This window comes from Rissa tridactyla, chromosome 6 (assembly GCF_028500815.1).
Source record: "Rissa tridactyla isolate bRisTri1 chromosome 6, bRisTri1.patW.cur.20221130, whole genome shotgun sequence".
NCBI classification, from domain to species: domain Eukaryota; kingdom Metazoa; phylum Chordata; class Aves; order Charadriiformes; family Laridae; genus Rissa; species Rissa tridactyla.
The window spans coordinates 55,202,688-55,222,459 of NC_071471.1; the positions used below are offsets into that span (position 1 = coordinate 55,202,688).

The 19,772-nt window shown below is 39.7% G+C and overlaps 1 protein-coding gene across 1 annotated transcript; it reads right to left on the reverse strand.

Moving 5' to 3' along the window:
- Positions 1–3,554: 3,554 nt before the first annotated feature.
- CEP55 (centrosomal protein 55) lies at positions 3,555–19,214 on the reverse strand. The gene is made up of 9 exons (XM_054207203.1): positions 19,044–19,214; positions 18,665–18,857; positions 16,673–16,957; positions 12,568–12,633; positions 11,631–11,772; positions 9,246–9,562; positions 7,285–7,356; positions 6,304–6,429; positions 3,555–5,523 (listed from the first exon to the last, which is right to left on the reverse strand). The coding sequence occupies exons 2-9, from the start codon at positions 18,845–18,847 to the stop codon at positions 5,317–5,319; spliced, it is 1,398 nt and encodes a 465-aa protein (XP_054063178.1). The 5' UTR covers positions 18,848–18,857; positions 19,044–19,214; the 3' UTR covers positions 3,555–5,316.
- Positions 19,215–19,772: the final 558 nt, after the last annotated feature.

Below are 19,772 nucleotides of genomic sequence, written 5' to 3' on the forward strand. Positions count from 1 at the left end.
TCTAGTTGAATGGGATAATACTGACCAGACCATACTTGTTACATTGGTAAAACTTGTGCTTTTGCTGATGCAGTGTGCTCATTCACCAGTTTTCAGTTGATCAGGGAAATTGAAACTGGTTGCACATCGGCTAAGAAGCCAGCCGGGTATCACTATGATAAGGTCCCAGGCGTGTTTCTTACAGGATATTCTGAGGCACCTTATCTTGCTCTCTCTCTTTTTTAAACTATTAATTCAGTGTGAAGTACTTAAACTTTTGGTTAGTCAGAGAGACAGCAAAAGGACTATATGTCCGTGACTACTGGTGGGCAGCTCTGTTGCAGGTCTGAAGGAGGACTGTGTGTAAGGGGAGGTCTCACTTCATGGATATGTGTCCTTCTTGAAGTCAGCTTTTTTTTGCAAGAAGAGATAGTGCTAGAAGAGAATTTACATCTGTGAATCCTCAACAGCACCTCCTTTCTGTGCACCCAGCCTTTCTTAAGGAGTCATGTTTCTCACTGGCTTGGTTAGCTCCCACTCAATACGCTGCCTTCCTGAGTCCCGTTCCTGGGCACCCTATGGAGGGGAGTCTGAACTCCCCAAATGCCAAAGAATCGGACACGCCAGCGCTGTTCATTAAAACAATGTTTGGATGAGGCATTTCCCAACACTAGGGAATTTTGTGACATCAAGTTGCACTTGTGCCATTTATCTCGTTTCCCAGCGAGGTTGAGATGCATCAATGCAAGTATTGATTGTAAATGACTTTGTCTGTTCAGACTAGAAGTTTATACAGACACAGGAATACCAATAATTTTCCAGTTAAGAAACAAGTCAGTAAATAAACTGCTATATTGACTTCTGGTGCAGTAGCTACTGATTTTGCATGGAGTGAAATAACATGAAGTGTCAGTGCAGAACAACCATTGTGTTACCTGCTTTTTTTATTATTTAAAACTTATGGTGTGTTGTTTGCAGGTCTATACGTGTTATTAAAAATAGAGCTTCAAGGGACTGAGAAATCATCTGGCTGATGTTCCTGACCCAAGGCAGACTTGCCTGTCAAGAATGGTTTAGACAGTTATTTAGGTGTCTCAGTAAATTTCCGGTGGTGGAGATTTTGCAGCCTCCATAAGCAACATGTTTCATCTCTTCAACCATCGGAAAGATTTTCTGTATGTCAAAATTTCTCCTGTTGCAATTTTGAGCTCTCTACTCTTCTCACCGAGCATAGGAAGACTTGATATCTTTCCTCTGTATGAAATTTTGTCATTTTTCTTCATTGTCTTTTCTGGACTGTATAACCCTGATTCTTTCATGAATTTGATCAGAAATCTGAAAGATTTCTACTGCATTCACATTAGCTAAATTGTTCTTAAAGTACAATACTCAAAATTGGATACAGTATTCCAGCTAAAAGTCTCATCTGTATTGACTAGAACTGAAAGCTTATGTGTAAAACATGTAAGAGGCTGTTTATTCATCATGTTGTAAAACTGTTGCAAAATCAGGCAGGTGGAATATTGAGTCGTGTTCAAGTTTCTGTTTATTGTAATCCCAAGAAACTTCCTGGAGGAGCTGATACACTGTCATACTATTTATTTTGGATTTTGGTAGTTGATTATTCCTGTATGTAATATTTCATCCTATTTATTTCAGATCATTGGTGTTGGTAAATTGAAAATTCCTGCTGTCCTCTAAAGGGCTCACAGTTCCTACCTTGGAGTGTCTCAGTTTTTATGTCTACTCTAGTAGTATCTGCCTCACCTATGAAAATATCAGTAGTTTTGGAATCAGATAGACTACCATGGAATTGTCTAACACATTATTCTCAGTTAATCATTTCATGTTTTAAGATAAATCCATTGAGAGGTACTAACACATGGGAACCACATCTGTCTCTTAAAGCTTGAGATATTAGAAGGTCCCACATATGCATCCCTTATCCTTAGGCTATATCCTAGGCATCCGCTTCAGGCTGCTTGTCAGCGACAAACTATGCTCTGGCCATGTGGGTCAGAACAAAGATCCATTTTTTGCTGCGCTTATGTTCTTAGGGCTATAAATTATTGATATTTAATTATGTAATGCAGCTTTTTGGCTACTTGTGACACCAATTGTATAGACTAGAGGAAGTAATTGTATTTCCCTACATTGTTTGAAACAAAAGGTCCATGTTAGCACATCTTTTGTTTTTTCCCTGTCCACAGTTCTTGCTCAGTTAAGAAAACCGGGGACACATGACATGATTCCCACTGCCAGGTCTATGCCAGTGGGTTTTTTCCAGGAATGGCAGTTAGGTTGATTTGGTCTAAAATTCTTTGGCTTCCTTTCTTCCTTCTAAGGCGCTTGACTTTTATTTCCTTCCCCACCTCTTAAAATCCCGCATATGCTGCAGAATTCTCCAACACAATTGCTTACTGTGCAGGTGACTTCAGGGAGGTCCTGCGCTGCCCTTCCCTGGGAGACATGCAGCTGCCTTGCTCTGGGTGACTGCCTTGAAAATAACCCAAACAGACCCCCATACTGACAATACAGTCATGTTTTTAACATGTGGAGACTTTCAGCAGGACCCTTGCTGCAGGGACTACCACTTGGCTTCCTAATTCTGTCACATTTTCCATATTAGAGAAAGAAAAAGATTTAGAAATACTGCAAGTAGTATTCTGAGTTGCATAGTCCCAATGTATGTAATGGAGCTTATATTACCATATCTTTCTGGTATGATGAAGATACTTGCTTATCATTTTTAAGGTAAAACCATAGCCACAACTGTTACTGTAATCTTAACAGTTCAATCAGATTACAAGATGTGGAAACTAATAGAAAGGTTGATTGCCAGATTAAAATAAAATGGCTCGAGCTCCTCTACTGATACATTTTCATCACTTGTAAACTCCCATCTGTCTCTGCTTTGCTATGGAGATATCATGAGCGCCACATTCCCCCCACTTTTCTTGAAGACATTGCACCATTTACGTTAGTTCTTTGCCAGGTGAACAGTGACATCCTGTTTTCTCTAGATATTTGTGCTGTTCAGTGTGATTCTTTTACAGGATAACCGTCACTACGCCTCCCTGCCACTTTTTATCTGCATAGTTAAACATAAGTGTTTTATTGTATAGCTTGCCTAAACATCTTTAGTACAGTTATTGGCACATGGCATTGGGAGTTATTGGCAGTAGAAAGCCATTTTGGCATTTTTCAACATACACCACACTGATGTTGTGTAGAAATATATCAGTAAGGGGTTTTATACTTAGGTCTAATACTTAGCAAGCAGGCCTAAACGCATTGTTAAAGTTCAGAAAAGGTGCTGGAATGAACAAAACTTGTTAAAGGTTATCCCATTATCAACTTTATGACTCTCCCTCTGCAGTATCAGCTTCTAGCAAGAAAGTGTTTTTCGTTAATTTAAAAAAGCCTCAGAACTATTGAAGAGAAGACTGCTGACCTGTAGCAGGCAAACTTATTTCATCTATAATACATAAAAGATCAGAATTTCTTTTTGCAGAAACTATGCCGAGTATGCAAGTGGGAACTGAATACTAGCTGATTAATGTGTTGTTAAAAGACAACTAACTTAAACTTCCAAAAGAGGTTTAATTAGAGATTAAAATTATTAGTCTGCAATGAAAGGCATAGTTATCATCCTGAATTTAAAAGATGTTTAGAAAGACAGACATGAAATTAAGACAATTTCCCTCATAGCAAAACCTTGTGATTCTGAAACATCATTTCTGTTTTACTTGTTAGTTCGTCATATCTTTGGTCAGAAAACTTGTTGCTACTATTGAGCAAATTGTCAAACACAAAGATTGGCGTGAGACGTAGTCAGTGAAATTGAAAAGCGGATAGATAGCAGCTAATACAATCGATTTGGCAAAGATATTTCAGATATAAAGGTAATAGCTTTTTAACATTTTCTTTCTGTCTCACAAGCACTGGATTTAATAGATAACAACATCACTTGGTATTATAATAGTTATTGAAAACAAGCTGGAAAACATCCTCATATTTAAGAATAATGTTTAACTGTTGGAGATTAGGGTGAACATTATGGGGTAAATGCATGCAGTTTTGCAGCAGAGTGATGGAATACTAGCTAGCAATCAGAATCAACATACTAGACAAAGACAGACCTTGGGTATTTCACTGTCCTCAGCAAACCATAAACTTGTAAAACCAGCAAGTTTTTCCTTAACTAGTGTATCTTTGTAAGATTTCTTCGCTTGAATAATTTTTGTGGAACTGCTTGTTGGTCTTCACTACAGGAGCAAGGGGCAAAATGCAAGCAACAGATCCAGGTTTACAGTAGGCACTAGAAAAAAAAATAATGCTGTGATTGCAAATCCATAAGGGAATTTTTTGCCAGTTTCTAATTTGTTGCAGGAATTTATTGCTAACCTGTTTTCTGTATTAATACCAAAATACAATGGCACTTCACATCCACTAGAGCAATTTATTAAAAACTGCACTTTTAAACTGGGACATTTGTCAAGTGTAACAGATTGAATAATGATATTTCCCAACTTTAACCTCTAAAATACAGAAGTGCAAACAAGTTTACTTCAGCATAATTCTACTTTTTTCAGTTCCAAGGAAGTTTGTATTTGCTAGGAAGTTTGTTTCCCAATGACATTTTTTTTTTGAGAAGAGCTTAAACCTTGGTCAGCATTTTTATATGAGCTCTAAGTCACCCATGACTGTGGTTCAGGAAAACAAGCTACTTATGATTGATGTTTTCAACATGAATCTGAAGCAGCAAAGACCTCTTAACATGACCCTCCTGAGTTTTTAATGTATCAAGATGGTGATATGTTGCACAAGTATATGATACATGTAATACCTGTATATATACACTATACATATAGACACACCCCATGTATATATAAATATACAGTGCACCTACTGAGCTGCAGAAGATTTTTGGCTCATTACTGTCAGTTAAGGTACAAGCACAATCATCAGGATTCACCAACCGAGAACTGGATATGCCGAACATTAAAATAATGTCTGACACAATGGGTGTGCTTCTACTGTTCTCATTTTTAACAGTGCAAAAAAATAAGTCAGTAGTTTACTATTTTAAGATATTCCTAATTCTAAAAATAGTTCTATTTGCAACCAAAAATGTAGTAGCTGGTTTTTTTTGAAGAAACCTCTGTTAAAATATTTGAGGCCAAATAAATTACTATAATGTTTTTGTGGAACTGAATTATAGAATAGTAGTCCTTTATACAGTCTTCAGAAAAAAGCTTTAAAGACATCTTTTGGCTTTGTAGAAGAGCATGCTGGCAGTGCATGTAAAGCAAATATAGTAAGTCCATTTGGAGTTCAAGCCGTACAAAAGTCAATATGTGCTAGTAGTTCTCTATGCTGGCTTGTTGGATACTGCACTTTACATCTGGGACACTCAAGAAAACTTTCATCAAGAAGGCTTGAATGTTTCAGGGAAGGGCTTCTGTCATACATGGTCAGCTTTTCTTCAAACACAGCCTGCAAATCTTCTTGTGGTTCCAGATGTCCAGATTCATGGAGTTTCTGGAAAAGGAAAAGCTTTAGTATAAGACTGGCATGCATGCACTTACCAAATACTGTAGGAAAAAATATTACGGTTTGATGGCACACAAGCCTTGTGTGTGTTACAGCACTAAGGGTAGAATTTTAAGATTGATAAATGCAGTTATGCTACTCATGTTAATAATGGAGGGCCCATTGTACAATTCTAACACCACATTTAAATTAGATTGCACGTAGCTTTTCTGCAGGCTATTTAAGAGAGGTTTCCCCTCAATGTCTGACTGGGAATCCTTCCCCAACCATCTTCCTAGCCACTCACACATTATTCCTTAATAAAACGATGCCTCACAATAGAACAAGTGTCCTTTTTGATTGTAGTAGGGAACTTGTATTTTTGGAAATGAAAACCCCAGGTTTTAATGACTCACCCATCCTATATCAGATAGAAGTGAGGGAGGAATTTAAACGTACCGCAGCTTTGTCATTGGGCAACAGACAAAACTAGATACACACCGTGGTACAAAATACAGCTATGTTCCCTGCTCAGGAACCTGACTGTTCTGGCTCTCTTTCTGCAGTACTAGTTCTCTATGCATGCTGTAGAGAAGAATGATGCCTATCTAGTTGACATAGGGTTCTGCACCTTGGGGCCACATACCTAAAGGATGTAAGGGCCTACCATGAATATCTGATGACATTAACGGAAGACTCACTATGCTTAAAATAAGATCCCAAAGTGAAAACATGTACATTTATGCAAAATCCCTGACTAAATCCACTTGCAAGTTATTCAGTACATACCAGAGGTTCCAGACGGGTTATTTGCTCCCTGGCCTTGCGCAGTTCCTTGAGGACTTTGTTTAACTGATGCTGCAAGTTCTGGCGATCAAGCTTTTCATTCTCAAAGTCTATGGTGCATATCTGGATCTGACAACCCCCCAAGTGTGAAAATTTAAGAATTGAAGTCAGAATTATTAAGAAAGGGGGGGTGTGGGGGGGTAGGAAGAGAAATGTTTCCCCTTAAAATATGTAAAGTAAGTTTTACTCTGCTATCATATCCTAAAATGGGATTTAAAAAAAAATTTAAGAAGTCACTTGTTGCATTCACCAGTGAAATTCATACGTGCCCAATTATGAAAGTCTCCCTTAGTAGAGGTGGAGTTTGAAGTTATTTTGGTTGGAGGGTATTTCAAGCTGTCTTGCAATCTTAAACTAAGCATTTTATAGAAAAGCATATAGAGCAAGTTCTCATTAAAAATGCCATTTTATACTCCAGGATCTTTCTTGTAGCAAGACAATTTGGACAGAAATTACGGGTAACACTGCACACCCAAGCTTAACAAATAAACATAACTATTTTGTTTCCAATAATGTCAATTAGATCTGCAAGAATGTACTTGGAAAAAATAAAGAAGATGGAAGAGATGGCAGTGCAGTTATTTGTATAACTTTATCAAGAGTATATTACAAAACTTCAATGAGGTGATTGGTTTTAGGATGTTTCCCATACCTAATTTGAGGCTGTACAGTTGAACAAGTGATTGTGGAGAAAATAGCATCAGGTTTGATCACACCCTCTTATCTGTAAAAGGTTACACATTTTCCTCTTGACAGATGCATCAAAATTTTTAGAGGCATCAAAAGATGATTTATAGTTGAATAGTCATATTTAATGTTACTTTATTTAATATACTACTCATTCTTAAATTTGGAAAGTTAGTCTAGAAAGCGTTTGTGCACAATACAGATTAATTATCAGCATTTTAGCATATAATTCAGTACCTGTTTTTCCAATAAAGCTATCCTAGTGTGTTCCTCCTGCTGTTTGAGCAATGATTTACGAAGAAGTTGCACCTACAAGGCAGAAAAACATTTGTAATAAAGAGCTTCCATATACAACAATTAATAAACTTAAATAATGAATCTAAGAATGGATAAAAGTAAACTTTTATATTCTAACAGCAACAGAAAAATGTACGCCTGTTATGCAACAGCCAAATCCAGTTCAAATCTTCTACTTCTCTGGGGAAAACCTCAGGGAAACATTATCATTGCATTGAGCAGGGGGAACACAGGATGAGGTTATAGTTCAAAATAATGAAACTGAACTTTCCTAGGTGATTGCTAGGATGTAGACAAAAATGTACACACAAAACCTATGTTTGCACTAACACACCATGCTGTTACAAAAAAACATGGGATATGCCTTTTTTTTTTTTAAAATAGAAGAGAACAGGTTTAAGACTCAGAAAGTACTATACTGTAATGGGTTAAGTAAATGTAAAAAAAAGAAGAGTAAAAGTATCCTCCATTATCAGCATGTATCAACTTTTACAGTGAATGCTGTTGTTCAGCTGAAAAAAAATAACAACGCCTTTTAATCATAATTAACCAGTGAGAACCAGCCTGTGCTTAGGGAGCTGAAGTGTTGTTCTGGTTTTAGCCTACTTTGGTGCCTAGTAAGTTTTATTCTCATATTTCAAATTTCAGTTTTACATTGCTTTGTTATTGATCACAAACATCTCCTAGTAGCAAGTCTATCTTATTTGGATGCCTTGAGGACAGTCCTTCAAGGGGGACTTCCCAGTTTCTCTTCAGCAGGTACATGGTCATGATTTCATGTCCAGAAGAAAAAATGAGTTTTGGGGGTTTTTTTTGTTAGCATCAACATGCTGATAGGAATATTCCAAGACATCACTGTAACACTCCATGTAGGAAAAGTGGCAAAGTCCTCATAAGAATCACAAACAAAAGGAGATAAGCACTGAGCACTTTTAAATATTAACATATAGCACATAGATGTCTTCCCCCACCTCTGATCAGCCAGAGTGGTTAAAGTCATTAGGCTCAAAAAGAGAAGGAAGGAAGCATTAAGAACTTGAGACATGAACAGAATTATTTCACTGAAGTCATCACAGTACTCTGGAAGATGGGCAAACCCTGTGAACAATTAACCTGATGCAAAAGCAACAGAACAGATCTGGCAACAGGGTAAGCCACACACGTTGAACAGCCTGCCTGACAGGCACTTCTTAGGCTTTATAGGGAATTACAGAACTCTTCTCAGTGGTTTCTGTCATAGCTGTTTTCAAAACAGTGACAACATCCATCCCTTCTCTTGCTTATCTGGCCATTGCTTTTTAGTACTCAGGTGTGCCCGCATATTTCTTAGCCGTGCCATCATACGGAGAACCAAACACAGGAACTGCTCTGGATGGAAAAACACACACAAACAAACCCCAGCTGCATGGCCACAGTGGTTGGGACTGGGACACAGCTACTTATCCAGCATGAAACTACAAGCCCACATGGGTATTTGTAGCAGCCAAGTGACAGCAAATATCAGTGATGTTCCATAGTTAGGACCGTGTGATGAAATAGCCTGTATGGACTCAAGTTTTTACCTTTCCTGTTCAAGTTTACTACTAACCTTGAGAATGAATTAGATTAGAATCACTTAAGTATTCTCTCACTTCTCCCTCTTGTGCCCCATGAGACCAGGGAAATAAGCGGACGAGTTAAGTTCCTTGTTTAAACAGGGAAATTTCACAAGAGTTTGGATTTTGATTCGAACCAATATATTAAAGAAGGAATTCAGTTTTAACCACAAGGACATGAGTCTAGATATATGTAAAGACCAGTTACCAGAGCAAGTCAGCGATTGTCCATACTTATTAAGTATGACTTTTCAGCTCTCTTGATTCATTGCTACTGATCTCAAACCTCCAAATGCACCCACTTACCTGACATAAAAGATCTTCAGACTTCTTCTTTTCTTCTCTGAGCTGTCCTTTAATAATTTCATTTTCTTGTTTTAGTCTCTGCACTTTCTCTTCTTTAATTTTATTTTCATTTTCTAGGGTCTTCATTTCAGCAACCTGTTGTGACTGCAATAAGGCATTTAAACTCATTATTTCTTGTTGTGTTTCTTCATACTTCTTTTTGAATTCGTTAAGTTCAGATCTCAGCTGGGTTACAGTGTGTCTTTCAGTCTCAAGATCACTCTTAGCAGTTAACAACAGCTGGTCATAATATTTTTGCTTTTCCTCTTGTAGATGACCTTAATGAGGTAAAAATAATTGAGATTGTAATGAGGGGGGAAAAAAAAATATCACTTAAAAATCAGAACACCAAATCCTTGACAGGATTTTAAGGCATATTGATAGAAATTGACATTCTAAGCTATTAAACAGCTCAGATAGGCACCAAACTTTAGTTAAAATAGCTTCCAATCCTTTTAATGCACTAAAGTCTCCTTCACAATATAGTTACTGGAAAATTGCAACTTGGCTTGTGTATAGTATTCTGTGGTGCAGCCACTTCCTTCACTAACCTTTATAGCAGTATTATATCCTTCACCCTGACTACATGAGCTCCATGACCCACACATGGTTCTTACCTGGCCTCATGCATTATACTGATGCATGGCAATCAAGGCCCAAAGACACTCGATTCTCACTTCCACATTTGGGGTCTGGCATTACTCCCTCCCCAGAGATACCCTGGAGACGCAATGGGCTCTTCTTCACCATTGCTGACCAAAGCCAGACTATCCATTGTCTTTTGCAGACTATCTTCTTCAAATTGTATGCCATCATTTACTTCTAAGTTGCAAATAAGAGGGACTAGGATAGTTTTATTGATAAAAAAATGCCTGCTTCTTCGATAGTGACTGTTACTTAAACCAGAATTTGAAAAATTTCTGCTTGTCAACTCAATAAAAGTTTAGAAATAGGAAAAAAAAATAAAGGAGGCAGTCTGTAGAAATTCAGTAGTAATACAAAATATACCTAAAAGCAGAACAAGGAATGCAGAATTTCACAGGCTTTGCCAATTTTGGCACTGTGAACTTCTTGACTTTTATACTTTCCATATTGAAGGCTTCCCTTCATTCTTCGAAGTGTAATTTACTAGGCAAAGCTTCATGCTTGACTGTTCTCCCTCCCCTCAACTACTTGAGCTAAGCCTTACCTTCTCATTAGCAATGCTCCTTTATAGGGTGGTGAGATCTTCAGAGAAATACCAAGTTTTTCCTTGGAAAAAGTTGTCATATCTACTTTCAACTTGTATAGCTAGGTTCGTAGAAACTAAGATCTCTGCTACTGTCTAGCCGCTTGAAGAGGTGAACTCTTTTTATATCCTTATTCCTAGTCTCCTGGCTGCTCTGACAACAAAGCTTTGACAGCAGTAACTCTGAGTTACGTTTCCTGGTGAGCTACTTCAGTCTGCTTCCCTCTAGAAATCTATGAACTGTATTTTGAACAACATCAAAACAAGATTATGGTATTTTACTGTTTTCCATAAAGATTCAAGCGGCAATGCAGAAACCAAGCCACTGCACATGAATTACTAAGTGCTATGTGTCTGTGGGCATACTCTTACTCCAGATGCTGCTAGTTCTATTTAGTGACTTTACCTTGCAGGTCATTTGCAGCGTATATAAAATTAACAATTTGATGATAAGAAAAGCAAGCCAAATCCTGGTTCTTCTGTTCAATGTGATTTTAACTTTCTTCTACATGCCAGTCAAGCACAACTCAAGTCAATCTGAATGCATGGTACCGAAAGGGCGTTTGTTATTGAGGAGTTACATAGCATGGAAGTGAGCTGGAGGTGGCCAGATCCATATTGTGAAACACTGTTCTGGTAAGTGCCAAAACTTACCACAAGTTTTCATGCCCTGTAAGAACTGTTCAGGTGAGTAAAGAACATGTCAGTCTTGAGTCATTTTTATAATATTTATTTTGAAAAAAAAATTTAAAAATCTGATCCCCGCCTAGCTCATAAATCCTTAGTACTTCTATTATGCAGGTTGAAAGTGTACTTTGAAGGTTGGGAGACATGCATATTATTTACCTTAACACTTTCCGCAAACAGAGAGGTTGGTAATAGAGTGTCAAGGCTGTTAAAAACCATCTTTGAAGTAGATAAAAACATGAAATATTGTTGATCAAGTAATGTAGCTGGATAACAGGAAGCAAAGAAATTTTACATAACCAAGTTTTACCAGTAAGATACCAAAATGTTGAGAAGAAAGTCTTGATTTTGTTTAATTTGTTTTCAGAAAACACTTATTCTAGAGATAATTATGGTTTGGGTCACTTTTGGTGAAAAAATAAAGTTGATACCTTCTGATTTGAATTCTTTAGATTCTTGTTGACTAACTATTTCTGACTTCTGTTCAAGTTCAAAGATCCTTCCAAGCAGTCCCCTGACATATGCTTCACGTTGCTGGTCATAGAGTAGCCACTGTTGGTTTTTCTCAAGAGCCTTCATGAAAAGGAACAGAAGAACAACAAAAAAGCCTCTGGCAATTTATCAGACTTTAAAAGTATTAGTCATCTTAAAAATGTTAAGAGTTATGTATTACACAGTTTAAAGATAAGCTAGTTAATTCTGCTGCAAAATGTAGTAGTCTTCTCTGTACAATAAATAAAACCCATCTTCATTTGGAAAGATAAGTCAGGTTGTTGAGCATAAGTTAAAATTGCAGCAGTATTAAACACCGATTGGTTTATTTCTTGGAATGGGAAGATAACGTAAAAACAAAGGCTTTCATGAGTCATGCCCAGATTGTGAAGGATTAACCTTTCAGTCTCAAATATAAAATAATATAAAATAACATCTGAAAGTTGAATAAACTAAAACTATATCATCGCAACTTAAAGTTTTTAAGAACAAGGACATGGATTTTATATCTGGATCCAGAATTATTCAGGCTGAAAGGGACCTCAGGAGGCTCCTAATCCAACCTCATGCTATCCCAGGCAGTGTCAGCTCCGAGGGCCAGCTAGGTTTCTTGGGGCTCCTGTTTTGTCAGCAGCCACTTTGATGCTCCAAGCAAGGTTTTTCAAAGATGATGGAAATACTGTCTTTTTATTTTTGCAAGTCTTTTTTTAATTTAAATTATTGTCTTGTCACAAAATAATTTTAGATATTATATTTTAGAGGGCAACATACCCTCTGAGGTCCCATACTACCTAAAAATGTATATGGTGATAATCTACATTCCTATGTATCTTGATACAAGTGATTTATACTCGCAATGTTGTACATGAAACTTACGTCTTTCAGTTGTTTTTCAACTTCATACAGATTAGTTGGTGATCCAGTGCTGTTTGTTACAGCTTCCTGCAGACAAAGAACAACCTGTTAGAGTTCTTTAAAACAGATGACTGAAGTAGTAAAGCTAGTCCTGTATGACTATTAATCTCACATAAATAACATGAGAATATTTTAAAAATGGAAAACAGATGCATACATGTGCCTTTTGTGTTTAAACATCTTTATAGTCTTTCATTTTTTAAGTAAAGGATCTAAGTTACATAGAAAACCATTTCATAGATTTAAAATAAAATCTTCTGGAATATACAGGACAAAGATTTATATTTAATTCATGCTATAACTCTTAACATTAAAAGATTTCCCAGGAAGAATATCATGTGTCTTCTGCTGAACTGCTATCTTGGAAGACCTGAAGGGTACATGACAGCTTCTGAAAAATATTATTTAAATACACAAAAAAAGGTAAGTGTTTGTTCTGTTTCCATATTCTCGCTTATTTGACAATAAGCTAGACCTATAAGAGTTGTCAAGGTTTTAGCTTTCCCCAACAACTTTATTGGGATAACAGGAGGATTATATACATCTGGGAAACCATGCAAGCCTGTCTGGAACCGTAAGGACATACTGACTGGTTGTCTGAGGCCTGATCCACAGTAGAGTGCCTGAAGTATGAGTTGAAGAGTTTTTTAGACCCATCTAAAATTAAACAGCAGGTAAACAGTTATACTTCTTGCTGACTATACTATAATCTGACATGTCTATTCACTGCATGATAGAAAATTTTTTGAAATTGTGTAGGTATAAGTCAGAGGGAACTTTAAGGAAATAAAAAAGTAGATTACTACCAAAATTCAAGCTACATTTCCCCAAAGTTTTCCTGTGGTTTTTGGAACATGATTTAGAACAAGCTTTACAGCTGAAGAAATACAGGAGATATTTGAATGCAATTATTAAACTTTATCACTTTCTAATAAAAATAGAATTTAGAGACACTACAATTTCTCAGATTCTTATTTCTATAAACATTAGAACTCTGTCTCGGCAAAACCCTTCTCAAAATTGTGTCATACAACCATTGTTTCCATTTCAGAGTATACCTGCTGCTCATATGCCACCTAGCAGTTTCAAGCAGCATTGCTAGACTTGTTTTCAAGTTTTCCAAGACATCCAGTCAAAACATCAGTCAAATTTTGTTGCCCTCTGTTGATAAAACAGTAAGAAATTTAAAAGAAAATTCTAATTTTAAACAAAAAGCTATTTTTGTAGTTCATTGACAAAAATATAATGGAAATCTGTTGAATTAACATACATTTCATATTCTCTAACAAAGTTAAAAGTCTCTTGAAAATAAAAATAAACACATCGCAATTAAGGTGGTATTTCACAAGATACTGCAATACTAGAAGTGGTATATATATATATGTATTATCATTGAAAATTAGTAGATTAAGATATTTTGCTATGTATGTGGCTAAAGCTGGATTTCTAGAAATTACTCCACTTCCTTGTAGCGCATGAGGAACCAGCTCCATCTGCAGGTCAAAGTCTGGAAAAGACTCGTAGGCACTAACTTCCCTGTGCCCCTTATTGAGATACTACTGCATTTTCCATGGAACATTAGAACAGGCAGGTGTGGAAAAACAACTGTAGAAAACTAAATGCACAAGTAAAAAGCTGCCACATACCTGGCACCATACCTATCAGCTATTTTAAATGAGAGAAGCAATGCATTATTCCTGTCCTATCTTCTGTCACATTGAAGTACTTGCCATGTGTGATGCCATGTAAAGTACAAGCAACTAGTTTTAACAACTGAGGAGCAAATGAGGATTCACGAGACCAGGGAGGAGACAGATACACTCATTGAATCACAGAATAGTTTGGGTTAGAAGGGACCTTTAAAGGTCATTAGTTGAACCGCCCTGCAATGACCAGGGACATCTTCAACTAGATCAGGTTGCTCAGAGCCCCATCCAACCTGACCTTGAATGTTTCCAATGATGGGGCATCTGCCACCTCTCTGGGCAACCTGTTCCAGTGCTTCACCACCCTCATTGTAAAAATTTTCTTCCTTATATCTAGTCTAAATCCACCCTCTTTTAGTTTAAAGCCATTACCCCTTGTCCTGTTGCAAAATGCCCTGTTCAAAAATTTGTCCCCATCTTTCCTGTAGGCCCCCTTTAAGTACTGGAAGGGCACAATAAGGTCTCCCTGGAGCCTTCTCTTCTCCAGGCTGAACAACCCCAGCTCTCTCTGCCTGTCCTCATAGCAGAGGTGCTCCAGCCCTCTGATCACTTTTGTGGCTGTCCTCTGGACCTGCTCCAAAAGGTCCAGGTGTTTCCTGGGCTGAGGGCTCCAGAGCTGGATGCAGTACTCCAGGTGGGGGTCTCACCAGAGTGGAGAAGAGGGGCAGAATCACCTCCCTTGACCTGCTGGCCACGCTTTTTTTGATGTGGCCCAGGACATGGTTGGCTTTCTGGGTTGCAAGCACACATTGTTGGCTCATGTCCAGCTTTTCATCCACCAGTCCCGCCCCTGCCCAAATCCTTCTCAGCAGGGCTACTCTCAATCCCTTCATCCCCCAGCCTGTATTGATACTAGGGGTTGCCCTGACCTAGGTGCAGGACCCTGCTCTTGGCCTTGCCTAACCTCATGAGGTTTACATGAGCCCACTTCCCAAACATGTCCAAGTCCTTCTGGATGGCATCTCATCCTTCAGGCATGTCAACCACACAACTCAGCTTGGTGTCATCTGCAAACTTGCTGAGGGTGCACTTGATCCCACCATGTCATTGATGAAGATATTAAACAGTACTGGTCCCAGTATGGACCCCTGAGGGACACCACTTGTCACTGATCTCCATCTGGACATTGAACCGTTGACCTCTACCCTCTGGATGCAACCATCCAGCCAATCCCTCATCCACTGATCAGTCCAACCATCAAACCCATACCTCTCCAGTTTAGAGAGAGGGATGTTGTAGGGGACTATGTCCAAAGGCCATACAGCAGTCCAGACAGACGACATCTTAGCTCTTCCCTTGGTAGTCACGCCAGCATAGAAGGCCACTAGGTTGGTCAGGCAGGACTTGCCTTTGGTGAAGCCATGCTGGCTCTCTCGAATCACCTCCCTGTTCTCCATGTGCCTTAGCATAGCTTCTAGGCTAGGAAGATCTGTTCCATGATCTTCCTAGGCACAGAGGTGAGGCTGACAGGTCAGTAGTTCTTCCTTTCTACTCTCTTAAAAAAAAAAAGTGTGAAGTGTTTCCCTTTTTCCAGTCACCTGGGACTTCACCTGACTGCCATAATTTTTCAAATACCATGGATAGTGGCTTGGCAACTACATCAGCCAGTTTCCTCAGGACTCAGATACATCTTATAGACTTCTGTATGTTCAGGTTCCTCAGGTGGTCACGAACCTGATCTTCTCTTACAGCAGGAGGGACTTTGCTTCTCAAGTCCCTGCCTTGTGGTCCATCCACTAAAGAGGTGTGAGGAGAGAGGGCAGTTTCCCGGGGGTCCTACTGACTAACACCTTGAAGAACTGGAAGTTTGCTTTTCTAAAATTCAGCATTCTGACTTTACTCTTCACCTGACCCATATTCCTCAGGACTGCAAACTCCACCAGTGCATGATCACTGCAGCCCAGGCTGCCTCCAATCAGCTTATGACTGAAGCTGGATTAGGTGAGGAGCTTAGTTTGTCTTTATTAATGGCCCATGTTTCTTACTGCTGCCTTCTCAGTCTGTTTAATCACGGAGCATACAAACCCGAGAAGGGCATAATATCTTCTTAAGCAAGAGTGGATCATTACATGTCTTGCCACTAGTCCTACCACCTGCATGTGAGCTTGAAAAAGGGACCTTGCAGTACAGAATTAGAGAATTTCCTCCCCAGCTGTGTTGCCTGAAGTTATGCTCCTTTACTGTTCTTCATTTAGAATTCAATGTGGCTATCATCTCTCTTCATATAAGAATATTTCAGCATGCAATGCAACTTGTAAGAAGATTAAAAATCTATCCTATTTTATAACAAATATCAGTGCTTACTGGGTGCAAATTACAATGAAACTACATTGCCATTACAATGTTTCTTCAGTGCTTACCTGGAATGCCTGAGAAGTACCAGCTCTGTTTTCAAGCTCAGAACATTTTGCAGTAACAGTGGATAAATTACATTTTAAACAGTTCATTTCTTCCGACAGAGAAGAAAATAACTGTTCTCTTGTTTCTGCTTCCTTTGTTTTTTCCTCTAGTTGACTTTGTAACAAGGAGACTTCACTATTCTTGGTTTTGGATCTAAGTTTGTCTTTCAGGTTTTGGATTTCTTTGTCCTTCTCTCCAAGAAGATGGTTGTGTTTTTCTTTCTCTTTTTCAAGGGAAAGTATTTTCTAAATGAAACAGAATAAGAGAGTCACACAAATGAGTAAGCATCAGTCTATGCAACAAATGCATTGGCAAGTTTACAACAGTTTGAGGAGATACTCACTTTGTAAGATCCTCTCAGCCTTTAATTAGCTAAGAATATTACTTTTTACTCAAAATAAACAATACTACAATGATCATCACAACACTACATTGATCATCTGAAATACTTCAAGCAATAGTAAAACAGTCTGAAATATATGAAACAAGGAAAGAATGCAAAGAACCAAATTTCACAGACTTGGTTTTGTATATACATACAGATCACTACAATAGATGAACCTTAAAACACAAGCAGTACAAGAACTCTTGAACATTTCCAGTGAAGAGACTGGTGATACATTTCTTAGTGTTGGTTAGCTTTTGACAAGCAGCATAGCCTTCTTGCAAACTAAATGACAATAAGTGAAGTTACAAAAGAGTTATAATAAAGCATTCAGGAGAAGGAGCCTGTTTTCCAAGTTACCTGGCCTTTTAGTTTCAAAATGCGCTTTAGTAGATATTTTCAACAGGCATTCTCTTTTCAGTAGGCCTCCAGCACAGGTAATTATTACATAGCATTATTACTACATTTGAGATACCTTGGGGCTCTACGTAAACTTCTGTTACAATAGCATTTTGTTTTCCATGAGAAAGGTTGATGTTGAAATCCTACATGTTGGTATCAAGTCATTAGAAGAGGACAGAGAAACTGAAAGAAACTGAATTTTAAAGAGCCTCATTTAGGGAGTGGACCACACAGTACTCACTAGAATTAAAATATTGACACCAAATAGCACCTAGTGTATCTAAACATGGCTGTGATTTTCCACCTGTAAACTAGGAACCCAATATTAAATAATCAACACTGAGCAGAGAGCAAACTCCAGCAGACACAGCAAATATACTAAGGAATTTAGCAACAACGGTACATGAGCTATCTAACCATAGCTAGTACTTCCGTTAGCATTTCTCAGCTGATGTGGCACAGACACACGAGAAGCCTTATTGTCAGAAGAAGTAGCCTAGAAATATTGGTGTGCCTAGTCTCCATTAGTTGTATCCTTTGCAGGGCTCCATTTAAAGTTTCCCGGTCCTTCTGGGAAACTAACAGTACATGACTTGGTCACATGCTAAGTCATCAACTTCTTTCTCTGCAACCATAGGTTTACCCTGAATGGGCTACAAGGCATGGAAATTGCAGTGTCTTAGTTTCTGCTCTTTGGTTGTAATGGAAGAATAGTGTGATGAACTGATTACAGTTTTATTTACCTATAGCTCAGTGGGAGCTTGAGAATACAGTTCAAGCAAGTACTCAGCACTTTTTGGCATGTTCTTAGGCAACTGTTTGCAAACACAATATTGTTTGCTGGAAATGCTTAAAATAATTCTCTGTGACCAACCATTCCAAACAAATGGGGACAGGTCTTAATGGAATAATTGGGACCTCTGGCCTCAAGTCTTTGTATTTAACAGCCCTATTGGATGATTGTAATTTGATTAGTTCAGTCATCACTGAACAATATTTAAGAACAAAAACGTCAGACTAAAACAGCACTGACATCAAAGTAAGCTAAGTTTTAAGAGGAAAGACTGGCGCCTTGCTTTACAGGGTCAGACATCCTCAGACTCACGTTAACCGTGCACAGTGGGGACCTCACAAACACCAGCTCGAGTTCGAGCATCCAGCTCACCTCCAGGAGCCCGTTCCTCTCCGGGTCTGTCTTTTTGCTTTTCCCTTTCTCCGCTTCCTCCAAGGACTTTCTCAGGGCTGCATTCTCCTGCTTGTACTTCTCGCGGTCGCTCTCTGCTCTGGAGCTACCCGACTTTAGGCCCCACTTGCCAGCGATTATACCTTTGGCGGTCTTGGAATTCATCTTCAAGCATCTATAAAAAAATAACCGTAGTGTTAGGGAACAGCGACCCCTTCTACCGGGCGGGACGGGGCTCCTAACACGGTTTTAGTCAGCCACAGGCAGACGCAGGGCTCCCCGGCTGCTGACGGCGGCTCTCGGGCCGGGACGCAGAGGGGCCTGTGCACACCCCGGATAACGGCGGGGGAAGGATCCTTACCCAGCAGCGGCTGCCGCTGCAGCCGGCCCCAGCGCAGTGCCGCTTCCGGGAATTTGAATCCCGCGGCTCCGGTACCGTCACTTCCGCCCGGGGCCGCCTCACAGTTAAAGCGAGGGGCTACGGCGTCTTCGATGGGTCAGAAAAGGCGGGGGGAGGGGTTAAAGACTGCTTCCGCGAAGACGCGGGCTGGAGGGGGCGGGGCCACCAGGCGTGGGCGGGGCCACCAGGCGTGGGCGGGGCCACCAGGCGTGGGCGGGGCCACCAGGCGTGGGCGGGGCTGGAGGGGCACGAGCTGCGGAACGCCCGAGAGGAGGCTCCCCATTGGCTGGCGTGGGCGGCAGCGGGACCTGTCTGGCCAATGCCGTGGGGCCTTTCTTCTCCCTCGTTCGTGTTACTGCCCCGGCGCGGGTGCTCGCGAGCGGGCGCTGTGAGGCGAGGGCTGCCCCGCCCCGGCACGGGGCGGCCGGGCCTTTCCGAGAGGGGGGCTATAGCGTTTATTTCCCCTTTTAATTCATTTTCCCTTTGAGGCGATTTCCATTTCCTCGTTAAAAGGTGGTCGTAGGTGGAGGCGAGTGCCTCTTCGTGTTACGTGCCGGCGGGTGGTTCTCCCCACATGCATGAGGCTTTAGTTCACTCGGCCTTGGGACAGAAAGGGTGGTGGCTACCAGCTGCCTGGGGCAGCAAGCCTAGTCTGTGTCTCTGGCCGCGCACCAGCGGGGGGGGACTTGT